At 42.2% G+C, this 15,547-nt stretch overlaps 1 protein-coding gene across 1 annotated transcript; it reads left to right on the top strand.

Moving 5' to 3' along the window:
- Positions 1 to 6,543: 6,543 nt before the first annotated feature.
- CYP2E1 (cytochrome P450 family 2 subfamily E member 1) lies at positions 6,544 to 15,173 on the top strand (the record flags this gene model as incomplete). Its single annotated transcript, XM_080911397.1, has 9 exons — positions 6,544 to 6,720; positions 7,492 to 7,651; positions 9,564 to 9,713; positions 10,026 to 10,186; positions 10,456 to 10,632; positions 11,401 to 11,542; positions 13,451 to 13,638; positions 14,125 to 14,266; positions 14,989 to 15,173. The coding sequence occupies 9 exons, from the start codon at positions 6,544 to 6,546 to the stop codon at positions 15,171 to 15,173; spliced, it is 1,482 nt and encodes a 493-aa protein (XP_080767523.1).
- Positions 15,174 to 15,547: the final 374 nt, after the last annotated feature.

The raw sequence follows: 15,547 nt of genomic DNA, 5'->3' as shown, positions 1-15,547 counted from the left end.
TCAAGACACTGAAGAAGAAAATTAAAGGATATCTCAGAAGATGGAAAGATCTCCCATGCTCATGGATTAGCAGGATCAACATTGTAAAAATAGTCATTTTGCCAAAAGTAATCTACAGATTCAATGCAATCCCATCAAAATTCTAACTCAGTTTTTCATAGAGTTGGAAAAAGCAATTTGAAAATTCATCTGGAATAACAAAAAAATCTAGAATAGAAAAATCTATTCTCAAAAATGAAAACACTTCTGGGGGAATCAACATCCCTGATCTCAAGCTATATTATTAAAAGCAATTGTGATTTTTAAAAAAGAACTGCATGGTATTGGTATAGAGATAGGCAGGTAGATCAATGGAACAGAATTGAGGACCCAGAAATGAACCCACACACCTATGGTCACTTGATCTTTGACAATGGGGCTAAAAGCATTCAATGGGAAAAAGACAGCCTCTTCAACAAATGGTGTTGGTTCAACTGGCAGTCAGCATGTAGAAGAATGCAAATCCATTCTTTCCTATCCCCTTGTACAAAGCTCAAGTCCAAGTAGATCAAAGATCTCCACATAAAACCAGGTACACTAAAACTATTGGAAGAGAAAGTGGGGAAGAGTTTAGAACACTTAGGCACAGGGGAAATTTTCCTGAACAGAACACCAATGGCTTATTCTCTAAGAGCAAGAATCAACAAATGGGACCTCATGAAATTGCAAAGCTTCTGTAAAGCTAAGGACACTATTAAGAAGACAAAATGGCAGCCTACAGATTGGGAAAGGATCTTTACCAATTCTACATCTAATAGAGGGCTATTATCTAATATATACAAAGATCTCAGAAAGCTAGACTATAGAGAATTAAATAATTCTATTTAAAAATGGGGTACAGAGCTAAACAAAGAATTCTCAACTGAGGAACATCAAATGGCTGAGAAGCACCTAAAGAAATGCTCAAGATCCCTAATCATCAGGGAAATGCAAATCAAAACAACCCTGAGATTGCACCTCACACCAGTTAGAATGGCTAAGATCAAAAACTCAGGTGACAGCAGATGCTGGTGAGGATGTGGAGAAAGAAACACTCCTCCACTGTTGGTGGGATTGTAAACTGGTACAACCACTCTGGAAATCAATCTGGCAGTTCTTTAGAAAAATGAGCATAGTACTACCTGAAAATCCAGCCATTCTACTCCTGTGCATATACCCCAAAGATGCTCCAACCTATAACAAGGACACATTCTTCACCATGTTTATAGCAGCCTTTTTTTTTCAAATATAAAACAAAATTCATTTTTTATTATACATTTAATTTATGACTTATGAACTTCACTTAACAAAAGTGAATCTGCTGATAGGAATATTTGGAACATGAGTGCGAATTCTATACGTAATACAGCATGAAATTTAACCTATAAATTCAATCCCAAATATTCAGGACATACCAGCTACATGTCATACCAGATTCTTTTTTTTTTTTTTTGATTTATTTTTTTTAACCATGATATAATAACCTTTAATGAATGAATATTGCAAAGAAGAAACAAATAAATAGAAATAAAATTATAACTAATGAATCAAAAATACACATTTCTACATATGACCAAAATTATTATAGGTTTACTAATTCAACTTTTTTTGTTTTGTTTTGTTTTCTTTTTTTCTTGGACTTCACACAGCTCTATTATAAATAGAGCTGCTATGAACATTGTGGTGTATGTATCTTTGTTGTATATTAAAGTGTCTCTGGGGTATATGCCTGGGGCTGGAGATATGGCTCAGTGGTTAAGAGCATTGACTGCTCTTCCAGAGGTCCTGAGTTCAAATCCCAGCAACCACATGGCTGAGCAGCATTATTTATAATAGCCAGAAGCTGGAAAGAACCCAGATGTCCATCAACAGATGAATGGATACAGAAAATGTGGTACATTTACACAAGGGCGTACTACTCAGCTATTAGAAACAGTGACTTCATGAAATACATAGGCAAATGAATGAAACTAGAGACTATCATCCTGAGTGAGGTACTTCAGTCACAAAGAACACATATGGTATGCACTCACTGATAAGCGGATACTAGCCCCAGAAGCTCAAAATAACCAATACCCAAGAAACAATTCACAGATATTATGAAGCTCAAAAAGAAGAAAGGCCAAAATGGGGAGGCCTCAGTCCTTCTTAAAAAAGAGAACAAACCTCTCATGGGAGGAAATGCAAGATCAAATAGAGCAACTAGGATTGAAGAAAAGATCACTCAGAAGCTGCCCCACCTGGGGATCCACCACAGATGCAGTCACCTAGCCCAAGCACTATAGTTGGTCCCAAAAAGTACTTACTGGCAGGAACCAGACAGAGACACCCCCTCAAGAACTATGCTAGAGTCATATAGATATAGATGAACCTGTTTGCAGCTAACCATCGGTCTGAACCCGGGGATCCCAATGAGGTTGGTAAAGAAAGGACCTAAGGAGCTAAAAGGAGTTGCAACCTCATGGGAAGATAAGAACATTATCAATCAACCAAACCCTCCAAAACTCCCATGGAGTAAAACACCAACCTCTGTACACACTTTGAGAGACCCATTGGTCCAGTTGCACATGTAGCTGAAGATAGCAGTGTCTGGCATCAATATGAGAAGAGGCTTTTGTTCCAGAGAAAACATGTTTTCCCAATGAAGGGGAATGACAAAGCAATAGAGTGGAGAGGGGGGGATCAGAAGTATGTGCAACTGGAGGAGGAGGGAGTATAGGAGCAGGGCAGGGTAAAGGGATAATACTTCAAATGTAAATAGAGTATCTAATAAACAATAAGAAAAAATTAAATTAAAGAAGAGGCCATACCAACAATTGTTGTAGCCTCTGATGTTTGTCCTGAATAGATCTAACTGAAAGTCCCTGAGATCAGGAGTTCAAGCAGGTCAGTTCAGCATGTCTGAAGATGGATCTAGTCAAAGCTGTACATTCTGTAGTATACAAATCTCAAAACAAAATTTAAGTATCACCAAAGATGTCTGTATGGTTTATATCAGTCTGTGTAGGGTATACAGACTGGTTAAGATGAAATTCTGCTCCTTTTTGTTTTATTCTCTTGAATCTAGTTTTTTCAGGGGTCTCCCTCTATCAAATCTGATTCATATAGCTCTGGAAGCTAAAAACACAAAGACAAAATCTTTCTCCCAAATCATTATATCCTACAGCCGGCAACCAGAAAAACTTGTAGCTTTCCCTCTGTCCCAGAGTAACAATAAAACAACCACAATACTCAAAATCACACCCATTCTGGTAATAAAAACAATTTTAAACAAATGAAGTAAATAAACAAATACTGTATGAGCCTATTTCGGCCTTTCTAATTTGTCATGCCAGGATATAAACCCAAAATTCCCATGAAGTCCACGTTCAAAGAATATGCATTTTCTGCAGACTTAATATTCCATCTATTTGTTATGCTCTCTACCTGGAGCCACAGACATCTAATTATTAATATCTTTTATAATATTTATCTGTTATGCTCTCTACCTGGAGCCACAGACATCTAATATTAATACCTTTTATAATATTTATCTGTTATGCTCTCTACCTGGAGCCATAGACTTTTATTAATTAATACCTGTACATAAAAGGCAAATTATCACTGCTCTCTACTTGGAGTCAGTGACTAACTTTCCCTATCCTAGTTCCAAACTGTAGGCAAAATTCCCCATGTGATTCAGACAAAATCTGTATATAAATATATCCTAAAAGCAAATAATTTCAATTTTACAAATTCACAGTTCAATCAAAATCTGCCCCAAGAGGTAGGCAGCTCCCATTCTCCAGCTCTCTGACTCAGAGCATCCATCTTGTCTCTTTTCACAGCAGGGCACCTTAGAGCCCTCTTTCTTTGTTTCAGGTTTCCCATCTTAAGTAAACATGTGACTCAATTCTACCCTGATAGCCAAACCTCCAGATTTCTAACTAGATTTTTAACTAAAGGCTAAGAATAGTAAATTTCTAGTGGATTCTTGCCTGCCACATTGGACATCATCTGTTGTGTTAAATAATGAAAATGTTACCTCCATAGCCTCCAAGCACCCATAGGTGCACTAGAGAATCAGGACACAGTGACTCATTCATCTTCAAGTCACACCATTAGGTCTCTATCATCTCAGGAACAATTGGTTCTGAAGTCCCAGTTAAGTGACACCTGTTTTCAACCCCTCTAGGTCCTATAATTCTTCTTCCATCTCTTCCACAGGGTCCCCAAAGCTCCAAGAGGAGGAACATTATTAAGATCTCCAATTTGGCTTCTCATTCCACCCAACTCTTGCCTATGGATCTCTGATCTGCTCCCGTCAGCTGCCAGGGGAAGCCTCTCTAATGATGATTGGGCTAGGCACTGATCATGTCTGTCATTCTGGTCTGCATTACCTCACTCAGGATGATCTTTTCTAGTTCCATCTATTTGCCTGTGAATTTCATGATGTCATTTTTAAACAGGTGAATAATACTCCAATTTTTAAGTGTACTATCATATTTTCTTTATCCATTATTTGGTTGAAGGACATCTAGGTTGTTTCCGAACTATTATAAATAAAGTCACTTTGAACATAGTTGAACAAGTGTCTTTGAGGTAGGATGGGGCATACTTTGGGTCTATGCCCAAGAGTGGTATAATTATATCTTGAAGTAGACTGATTCCCAGTTTTCTAAGGAAACACCATGTTGGTTTTCAAAGTGGCTGTAGGAGTTTTCACTCCCACCAGCAATAGAAGAATGGTCTTCTTGCTCCACATTCTCACCAGCATAAGCTATCACTTGTATTATTGATCTTAGACATTTTGACAGATCTAAGGTAGAATCTCAAAGCACTGCCCACATAATCAACTAATAGGGCTCATAGGGGTTCACAGAGACTTAAGCAGCAATCACAGAGCCTGCATGGGTCTCTGCTAGGTCCCCTGCACGTATGCCAGGGATGTTAGCTTGGTGGTTTTATGGAACTTCTACAGTGGAAGTGGGGATGACTCTGACTCTTTTGCCTGCTCATGGGACCCCTTTCTTCCTCTTGTGTTGCCTCATATGGCCTTTATATGAGGTTTCATACCTAGTCTTAATATATAGCCCTGGGAGGCCTACTCTTTTCCAAAGGGAAACAGAGGAGTGATTGGGGAAGAGAGAAATGGAGGGATGAGAAACTTTGATCATGATGTGATGTATAAGAAGAAAATAAATTTAAAATAAAATGACAACTGTCCCTGGTAGTCTAGAAGACTTAATTAATGAGCAGATTACAAAACCACAACTGAGGTGTGAAGGACAGAGTGGTCTGTACCAACAGTTTATTCAGAGAACATTCAGGTTAGAATACTGTGTATGGTGGACAGCATCGTTTATATAGATGAAAGAATCATGATCCATAAATAACTCAAAAATCTGTTACTTAGATCCACTGTCATGGTTTCTAATGCATCCAAAGATGCATAGTTACACAAAAATATAAGATGAATAAGGTTTAAACTAATATCTTTTCTGTATTATCAGAAGACAATGTGACAAAAAATATTTCTTTGTCTTTTAAAACATCTTTTTTTTAATCCACAAAATATCTAGAACCATATCAGAAAAGTGAATTGAGACTGTACAAGAGAAATAATCAGTATTTTCACATGTATTGACATGTGTGATGCAGAGGGATGTGGGCCAGTGCTTCGCTCCTGGATGAGCAAATACAGGAAACAAATCCAACAAAAGTCATCATCTGTTTTGCTTCAGAATTTGGCCAAATGTTCTGAAAAACATCTTCCTCTTACTTTTTCACAAATGAGTGGGACTGTTGGAAGACTGGTAATACCTTTTAGGTGCACCTGCCTAGCATGTGCAAGACCCTGGGTTTGGTCCTTGGCAGTGAAAATATTAGCATACACATGCACTCGGAATATCTCAAAGCCGATCAATTTTATTTACTGCTCCTTTTTTTCCTCCATGGAATTTTCTGGTTGCTTTGACATGAAATGGGATCCAAAAATAGAGACCTCCTGTTCTGCCCTCATTTTCCAAACAGACCATCCGTGCTGTGGCGCCAGATCAGAAGTTAAATGTTTGCAGCCTAGTGCTGTCTTTGGGCTGGAATAAGCAGTAAATGGTTGGTAGTGCCTTGCAAAAACCTTTCCCCAGCAAACAAACACACGCAAACACAATCTGAATGCATGCCCACTATGCTGACCAGTGCCATAGGGGAGGACAGCCTCCCACCCCCAGGACCGACCTATGAGTTGGTGAGGCATTCCTGCATGTACTCACCAGCACTCTTGACAGGTGCCAGCAACCAGAGTATTGTCAGAGCCCAGCCTCATCCATGTCAGATCAGTAGATGCAACTTCTAAGAGGCAGTGGCTCCAAAGTTCAGCCTTTGAAATGATAGCCAGCTGCAGCTAATAATAAACCAGTATCTTAGACCAAGAGAGAAGTGTGGTTATTGGCTGATGAGCCACCCTCCTTCTCAATGACACATTATAAAATTCTTGTTTCTCCTCAGGAAATTCCTACAAGTTTACAGTGGAGCCCCAGCGGCACCATGGCTGTTCTCGGCATCACCATTACCTTGCTGGTGTGGATGGTCACCCTCCTCGTTGTGTCCATCTGGAAGCAGATCTATAGCAGTTGGAACCTGCCCCCGGGACCTTTCCCTCTTCCTATCTTAGGGAACGTTCTTCAGCTGGATTTGAAAGATATCCCCAAGTCTTTCACCAAGGTAAGGAAAGCATTGCTGCGTTAAGAAAACAGGTTAGAGATTAGATGTAATGTGTGTAGATCAAACTCATTGTCTGTTGTTATCCAATGACAGACAGATTACCATGTTACTGAATTGACAGTTCAGTCCATCTTGGGCATGGAACACTCACAGTGACTAGGGCTGTGCAGGCTCAGAGGCTGTGTGGTTGAAATGACTATGAGATACTGATACTGCTGGTACCATTCTGTGCCAACTGATACAAAAGCTGTACCCCTGGCTGGTATCAACCTGTGTCAAAGAACAGACTGAAAAGAAAGATACTGAGCCAACTGTGATTCACCAGAATGACAGCCTCTGCCTTGTGCTAATGCTGTGAACACTGCATGACCCAACCAACCCCAAAGTGCTCCCAGGCATGGAATTGATGCATGGTGTTTGTTAAGGGTTATCTTTGAACATGGCAGGGTAGCTACAGGCTTCAGGAGCATTGACTTCAAGTTAGCTTGTACTACCAGGTAAGGTAGAGCCTTAACCTTAGAGGCAAACGAGAGGGTGATGAGTGTTGGCATTGATTAAACAGGCAGAGAAGAGAATCATGTCTAGATAAAAGGAAAGGTCCCCCGAAAACCCAGCAACTTAAGGTGGAAAGAGTATTCCCATATCAGACAAGACAAAATACGTCCCCCCAAGTCCCTGTAACTCTCTGTAAAGAACAGGAACAATGCAGCAGATACAGTCTATCTAACGCAGGCTGGGTCCTGTCTGTCTTCTGTGCTTTGGTCCCTGCAGTTGGCAAAGCGCTATGGGCCAGTGTTCACACTGCACCTAGGCTCAAGGCGCATCGTGGTCCTGCATGGCTACAAGGCTGTCAAGGAGGTGCTTCTGAACCACAAGAATGAGTTCTCTGGCCGCGGGGACATTCCTGTGTTCCAGGAGTACAGGAACAAGGGTAAGCTGGCAAACTAACAGAGAGTAATATGGGAACCATTTGACCCTCCGAATCTTAGTGACAGCTATGGAATGAAGACAAAGGCAAAAGGCTCAGAGAGGTCTGAGCACGAAAGCTGCTCTGAGGTTGTACAGAGCAGGCACTGTGAACCCAGTGACACCTCCAGACCCCCACCCTCATCATAGTCCTGATCGACTTAGAGAGCATGGCAGATGGGTTGTTTCTGAACCCAGGCAGTCTCCCCCAGAGGATTCCTCCTCGGACCCTGTGCTTTTCTACACTTCTGGGACTCTTTCCACTCGACCTCAACTGTCTCTGAGCCACAGCTAGTTCCATGCACCCAAGTCTGTTCACTAACCTACCCCTGCCTGGCCCTCTGGTTGGTATTTGCTTTCCTCTATTATAGCTGCGGGGGGCGGGGGGGCTGCTCTGTTCTGAATCTTGCTCACCTATTCTCCCTTGCAGATGGGAATGCAGGCTAATTTTTCTGTTTTCACAGCTCCATATTTTACTGAGTGTGGGCACCCAGAAACAGAGCTACTCCCAACTCACTGGTGCCACCTGCCTGCCCAGCCTCCACCTTCTGTACCTTCTTCCTTTTTTGTTTTTTCACTCCAGGTATCCCAAAGCAAATGAGAGATAAGATGCCCTATGTTTCTGCCTGAGTCAGCAATGGTGATAAATGTCTACAAAGCTCTTTCCTTTTGTGTGAGATTTTAGAGCAAATCACAGCCAGCTTTACGTCTTATCCTCTGTGTCTGGCTTGGTTTCCCAGTCTGTGTTTCCAAAACTGTTTGACCTCAAGCATTTGATATTCCCTAATCAATAGTGTGGATTTCTGTACAGTCTGGTGGGGGGACAGAAGTAACTGTCTCAGTCCTTGTCCTCAATATAGGAGTTACTGATTGAAGAAGGACCAAGCAAGGTGACAAGGACCTGCTGGGAAGGGCACAAACCTGGATGTGCCCTTTAGCCTGGCTCAGGCAATGGACCAACGTCTCTGAACTGGGAAATCTTCTTACCTTTAGATTTTAGTAAAAGATGAAACCATAAAGCCTCAAGTTGAAGGGCTTATGCTGTGGAGGTTAAGAATTCTATTAGTAGGCAGAAAGAGGAGAGTCCGTTTTTAGAGTATCTGCCTGCAGTTTGTTTATTTAGCATGGTAAAAATTCAGAGCAAAGTAGAAAGTCAAAGAAAACTATTCAGAAGAAACAACTCTGAAGCACAGGCTGTCAGCTCCCTTTACTTGAGCTTCCTCTGAACCTGTACATCCCACCCAGGACCCAAGCTTAGCCTTTCTTTATGACTTTGTTAATGTCTCCTTTTCCTGCAAATAGCATCCACTTCTCTTACAGTCCTCCTCCCAGTTTCCAGCCCAGCCACTTCAAAGGTTTCACCTCACCATTCCTCCCTCAAGTCCCCAACAATCTGTTCTAACAACCCTTCCCAGTGTTTCCAATACCCGCAGTTCTGAACTATAACAACTGTTCTAACCTATCTGCTCAGCTCAGCTTCTCCTGTCTCAGCTTCTAGCTCTGCTAGCCCAATTCACTTTCAACTGTCCCCTAACAATATCTTGTCTGGCTCAACTCAGCTTCTTCTGCAACCCCTACTGGATCTTCTTTCTTTCTGCAGCAAAGTGTCTTCACTAACTCTTGACCCTGACCATACTCTTTTACCACCTGGCCCCCTAAATCCCTTCTCTCCGCATCTGCTGGCATTTTATATGCTCTCTTCTTCCCAGAAGTCCAAGAGTCAACTGGACACTGCAGGTCATAGGGTCTAGCAACTGGGAGTCCTTTAAAGGGCCAGGCACACACCATAAATCACATTACACCAAAGACCATTTCCCCTCCTTCCCTGCTTCTCCAAGAATTCAGTATAGTAACCTCTGTTGGTCCCTTTTTCTTAGGGATTATTTTCAATAATGGACCCACATGGAAGGATGTTCGGAGGTTTTCCCTAAGCATCCTCCGAGATTGGGGAATGGGGAAACAGGGTAATGAGGCCCGCATCCAAAGGGAGGCACACTTCCTGGTGGAAGAGCTCAAAAAGACCAAAGGTTAGTATCTCAGCAGTCTGGGAAAATTGTGGCTAGACTCCAAAGGACACTGAACAACCTGGAGGCAGTTGGCAGCTAAAGGAACCCTGGGGGAGGAGGAGGTCCCCTGGCACTGCCTTCTCAATTTGAGTTCCAGCTCTTTCTAGGAGAGCAAAGGAGGCTTCCAAGCATGACTGTTGTTGCCTAAGTAACAGTGAAAAGTAAAGATACTTGGATGCTCACACATTCGCTGTGTCCTCAGTGCGAGCTTATGGAAGACTGAGTGGCTAGGGAAAGCCATGGTGAGGTGCTCACACTCTACCTATTTTCCAGGCCAGCCTTTTGACCCCACTTTTCTGATTGGCTGCGCACCCTGCAATGTCATTGCGGATATCCTCTTCCACAAACGTTTTGATTACAATGACAAGAAGTGTCTGAGGCTCATGAGTTTGTTCAATGAAAACTTCTACCTGTTGAGTACTCCCTGGATCCAGGTGACCATGCTCCTCCTTTTCCATAAACCTTCAGTCACATTGTTTCCATTAGAAGGAGAGGTAAAATTCAGGTTGTGTGAAAGGGACAGGTCTAGAAAATCAAACTACAAAAACATACAGGAAGGCATTTGACTACTTGGAGTATAGCACCTCCAAAAGATGCCATTGGACCCAATATTCTGAATAGTATGATAAAGACAACCATAAGTTTCTTTCTTTTTTTCCCCCTTTGGAGGTTCCTATCACTTACATAGTTTTGTTCTCCTTAGCTTTACAATAACTTTTCGGATTATCTACGATACCTACCTGGAAGCCATAGAAAAGTCATGAAAAATGTGTCTGAAATAAAAGAGTACACACTTGAGAAAGCCAAGGAACACCTTCAGTCACTGGACATCAGCTATGCCCGGGATGTGACTGACTGTCTCCTCATAGAGATGGAGAAGGTACAGAACGAGGCGGGCTGGGGTGGGCAGAGTGGATCCAGGTCTTACACTATGACCCACTCTCTGGGGTTCACACTGAGCACAATGGTTTGTCGTAAACACACTTGGCTTCGGCATGGCCACCATTCTCCTCTCTGGTCACTTTTGGATGGCAGAGGCCCTCTGTTCAGCATCCTCTGGGCCAAGATGAACTGCAACTGTTTGAGAAATCTAGTCTTATCTGAGAAAACTTCAGCATATCTTTTGGTATTTATTAATCAATTTTTTTTTAACTTCCAGAAGCCTCCCGACTTTCATTTTCCAGCAGCCTCTAAGCCTCTTGCATGCCCTATCCCTTGCTTTCTTGCTGTAATGGCTTGAAAACATGTAAAATCCTACATTAATTTCCTCTAGATAATTTCCACTTGAGAAATTGCCATCAGCTCAGCCTCTTCCTGCCCCTGGTCCAAAAAGCATAGTCTTGGGCCTGCAAAGAGGCTGAGCCTAGCCTAGCTGAGGTGAACCTACAGCTTAGGTCATTATCATTATCAGATAACCCTGGCACTACTGACCAAGGCAAGATGCTGTGGCCTGGTTAAGAAACTCCTTCTTGTGCTTTGCTATTTCCTGGAAACATCAATTTCCCTCATCATGAGGCAGAAAGAACTGTTTCCCGATAGTACAGGGGGTCTGACAAAAGCTGGTCCCTCCCTGATAAAGACCAATGGGCATCATTTTCTTACACCTAAAGAGATCTTACCAGGTCCCTATTTGTCTCCAACCTCACAGGAAAAACACAGCCAAGAACCCATGTACACAATGGAAAATATTTCTGTGACTTTGGCCGACCTGTTCTTTGCAGGAACAGAGACCACCAGCACAACACTGAGATATGGGCTCCTGATTCTCATGAAATACCCAGAAATTGAAGGTACATGAATAAGAAGCCAAACTCCCATGTGTCGCAGCTGAGACCTGTCAGGGTCACCCTGTGCAATTCAGGCCTCAGCTGTCATTCTGTGGCTGCATACTTACCTTCAGTGCCCCAGTATCTAAATGAACTTCTTTAAAAGCACATGACCTTGTATGTGCCAGGACCTAGATTCCTCAAGATTGGGCGGTCCTCAGCACACTCCCCTGGGATGGTTATGGCCCAGGCTGAAATGGAAAGGGGAATGAGTCTATGCTCTGTAAATAATTTCTGATGAAGAAAATAATGTTCCAATTTCCCCTGAGAAACATTTTCTGGATTCATAGGCTGACAGGAATACGAGCCAAGCTGGAGTCATCCCAGAGCATCTTACCCCAGAAGGCTCTGAAGTGGAAACTGAAAGAGAAGCAATTGAGGCTGTCCTAAATACATTTCACTTCCTTGTCAAGGCTTTGAAAGCACAGTCTGGACAGGACGAATTCAGTGCCTGAAGTAGGCACAGGGACCTTAAACCGGAGTGCAAAGGGGCATACACACACTTACTAGATAGAGGAAGTGTGATAACACCTACAAATAAGTCACTGGGGCTCACCATTAGTAGAGAAACTGAGGGGGCTGACAACCTAAGGTGAAGGTGCTCAAAGGTCTGAATTCTCTGAGCTGAGCATGGATCTAGGCAGCTACTGCATACAAATTAATATTTCCCAAGAACATGGTTGTATGTCTGTCTAGTCCAGGGCCAAGATCTGAGCTCTGGCCTTCCTGTCAGCAATGCCTGTGATTTTCCATACCACACAAAAAAGAAAAAAATTGAAGGTAACTAAAGTCCAAGGAGAGAAATATACAAATTACGGTAGTTAGAACTTTTATTACTGTGCTAGAGAAACATACATTTTTAAATGTTTTAAGTTATTGATATAATGAATTTCTAAAATAGTCAAGGAGTAAGTAAATGTGATAGGCACCTATATATTGATTCTCAAACTGAACATCTATTGACATTTTGTGATATTTGCTTTGAAGCTATTTAAAAAATGAAACATTATATGGCTATAAAGAGAAGTGGAAAAACTATAACCAACTATGACAGTAGATGCCTGTCTTAGTCAGGGTTTCTATTCCTGCACAAAACATCATGACCAAGAAGCAAATTGGGGAGGAAAGGGTTTATTCAGCTTACACTTCCATATCACTGTTCATCACCAAAGGAAGTCAGGACTGGAACCCAAGCAGGTCAGGAAGCAGAAGCTGATGCAGAGGCCATGGAGGGAATGTTTCTGGCTTGCTTCCCCTGACTTGCTCAGTTTGCTTTCTTATAGAACCAGGTCTACCAGCCCAGGGATCAAACCACCCACAATGGGCTGGGTCCTCCCCTCTTGATCACTAGTTGAGAAAATGCCTTACAGCTGGATCTCATGGAGGCATTTCCTCAACTGAGGCTCCTTTCTCTGTAATAACTCCAGCTTGTGTCATTGACTCAAAACCAGCCAATACAATGCCCAAACTTTCTGTCAACTGTGAATAATCTCACAGGTCTTAACTTTCACTGACACTTGCAAGGAAATGATATAACCATTCAAAGTACTTGGGGATTATAAGTGCAGGTTAAGTTCTCCATAAACATATAATGGGTAGCTTGGCAGATGTATGGAAGAATAATTAGATATGAAGGTGAATGGGGCTGTTGAGGGATCATTGGATGGATGTATTGGACAGTTGATGAGGAGGTGAGTAAGAGTGTAGAGGGTACTATACTGGTGGGTAAATAATTAGGTAAGTGGATGGAAAAGTGAGCGGATTACAAGGGTAGATAGATGAACAGGTAAATGGAATTGATCATAGATATAGGTACAAAGACATCAATTCTGGAATTAACCCTTAAGATTGACCTAATTCGTATCTTGGCAGAGAAACTTCATGAAGAAATTGACAGGGTTATTGGGCCAAGCCGTGCCCCTGCTGTCAGAGACAGAATGGATATGCCCTACATGGATGCTGTGGTGCATGAGATCCAGAGATTCATCAATCTTGTTCCTTCCAACCTGCCCCATGAAGCAACCCGAGATACAGTGTTCCAAGGCTATGTCATCCCCAAGGTAAGGCATGAGTTGGAAAGCACTCCATGGGCATTGTCCTGTTGGTTTATCACCTAGGCTGCCCTTCAGGATAGAGACTCAAGACCAACATATATGGTTGGATGTGGGAATCAAGCCAGCATTCATTCTTGCCCTGTAGAATGCTTCGCCCAAAGTCACCCCAATAACCTCATGACCAAAGAAATGAAATGGAAAATGACATCTCAACTAATCCAGAGGACTTGTGGGTCACTCTAAAACTGAGATCCCAAGGCAGCACAACCCAGCCTGGGACCCACCCTATGAAAGTCATAGGAATTTCCTTTTCATTTAGACATGATCTAATCCCTGTCTCTTTTCCTAAGTAGTCCTTAAATAAACAACACTGTAAATTAAAAAATATGCTAGCATACATATGTAAAATTCCAATAGCCCTCTTAACAAGGGTCTTTCAGATAAAGTCTGTGTTTTGTTAACTTGACTGATAGAAACTTCTACTTCTTCCAGGGTACAGTTGTGATTCCAACTCTGGACTCCCTTTTATATGACAGCCAGGAGTTTCCAGATCCAGAGAAGTTTAAACCTGAGCATTTTCTAAATGAAAATGGGAAGTTCAAGTACAGTGACTATTTCAAAGCATTTTCTGCAGGTAAGCAGGGTTCAGGAGAGATGCCCTCCCTGGGAAACTGTCTTCTTCAATCCCAGGTGAGGTCTACCATCCCAACCCCATCATGCCCTTGTAACATAACCCAAGTACATTTCTCCCCGTTCAGAGAAGCCAAATGGCATCTTTCACAAGGAGTCCAGGAAATTAGAGTTCTGGAATTATCACAGAATGGACATAGTTTTCTAATTAATTTTTCTGCTATTTCTACTCCAACTAGACTCAGTAAAAAGTTCTCAAAACTTTATTACCTAATTCTTCATAAGTTTCAATAAAAATTACTAAACTCTGTTCTTTAGCTACCTGGACTCTTCTTAGGAAGCATCCAGACCTCCCCAGGGCTTCACCTAGGGTTCCTGTAAAGGAAGATCCCACAGCCAGTCTGATAACTTTAACAGCCTATTTTTACCTTCCTGAAGTTATGGCTGGTGAGGGTCCATTTCCCTCAAGTACCACTTGTTTATGCAGTAGAGTTCTCAGTGAATGGTGTCAGTAGCTGGTTCCTGAGTCAGTGTCACTGACATTCTTGTTCTCCAACATACAACCACTGGTGTTTCCACTGGTGTTTGGGGACCAATGGGCAGGGATGGTGAATCTGGCTCAGGTGGTGTGCCTGAAGCCTCTTCCCACACCCCAACTCTCGATGTTACCAATGTTAGCTTTGTAAGGGTCCCTCAGCACCTCATCAACACTGTTGTCCTTTCTAGGAAAGCGTGTGTGTGTTGGAGAAGGCCTGGCCCGCATGGAACTGTTTCTGCTCTTGTCTGCTATTCTGCAGCATTTTAATCTGAAGTCTCTGGTTGACCCTAAGGATATCGACCTCAGTCCCGTTGCAATTGGCTTTGGCAGTATCCCACCCGAATTTAAACTCTGTGTCATTCCCCGTTCATGAGACCTGGAAACTTCTTGCTATAGCTGCCCACTGTTTTTCCTTAAAAATATGACTCTTTAAAAAAAATTCCAAGCATACAGAGTTTCTATAATAAAACAGAAAATACAATCTCGATGAAATGTACTAGTTGTGGATTTAATGAAAGCCTTGTCCCCTTGCCCATGTGAAAGTTCCCCACTGAGTAAGTAGCATCTCACAGCCAGTAGTGTGACATCTTCCAATTCATCTGTCCCTGACTGCTCATAATAACCTGCTTGCATATGCCAATGGGTGCGTTCTAGTTATCTGCCCATAGGTTCTTGAAATTACAATGTGACCCTACTTTCCAGCTCATCTACTGTGAGATACTACTGAAACCCAAAGTTAGCAGACAC

The sequence above is a fragment of the Micromys minutus genome (genome assembly GCF_963924665.1).
Source record: "Micromys minutus genome assembly, chromosome: 2".
In the NCBI taxonomy this organism is placed as follows: domain Eukaryota; kingdom Metazoa; phylum Chordata; class Mammalia; order Rodentia; family Muridae; genus Micromys; species Micromys minutus.
Note: the sequence above shows the minus strand (reverse complement) of the source record. Positions and strands in the feature narration are given on the sequence as shown.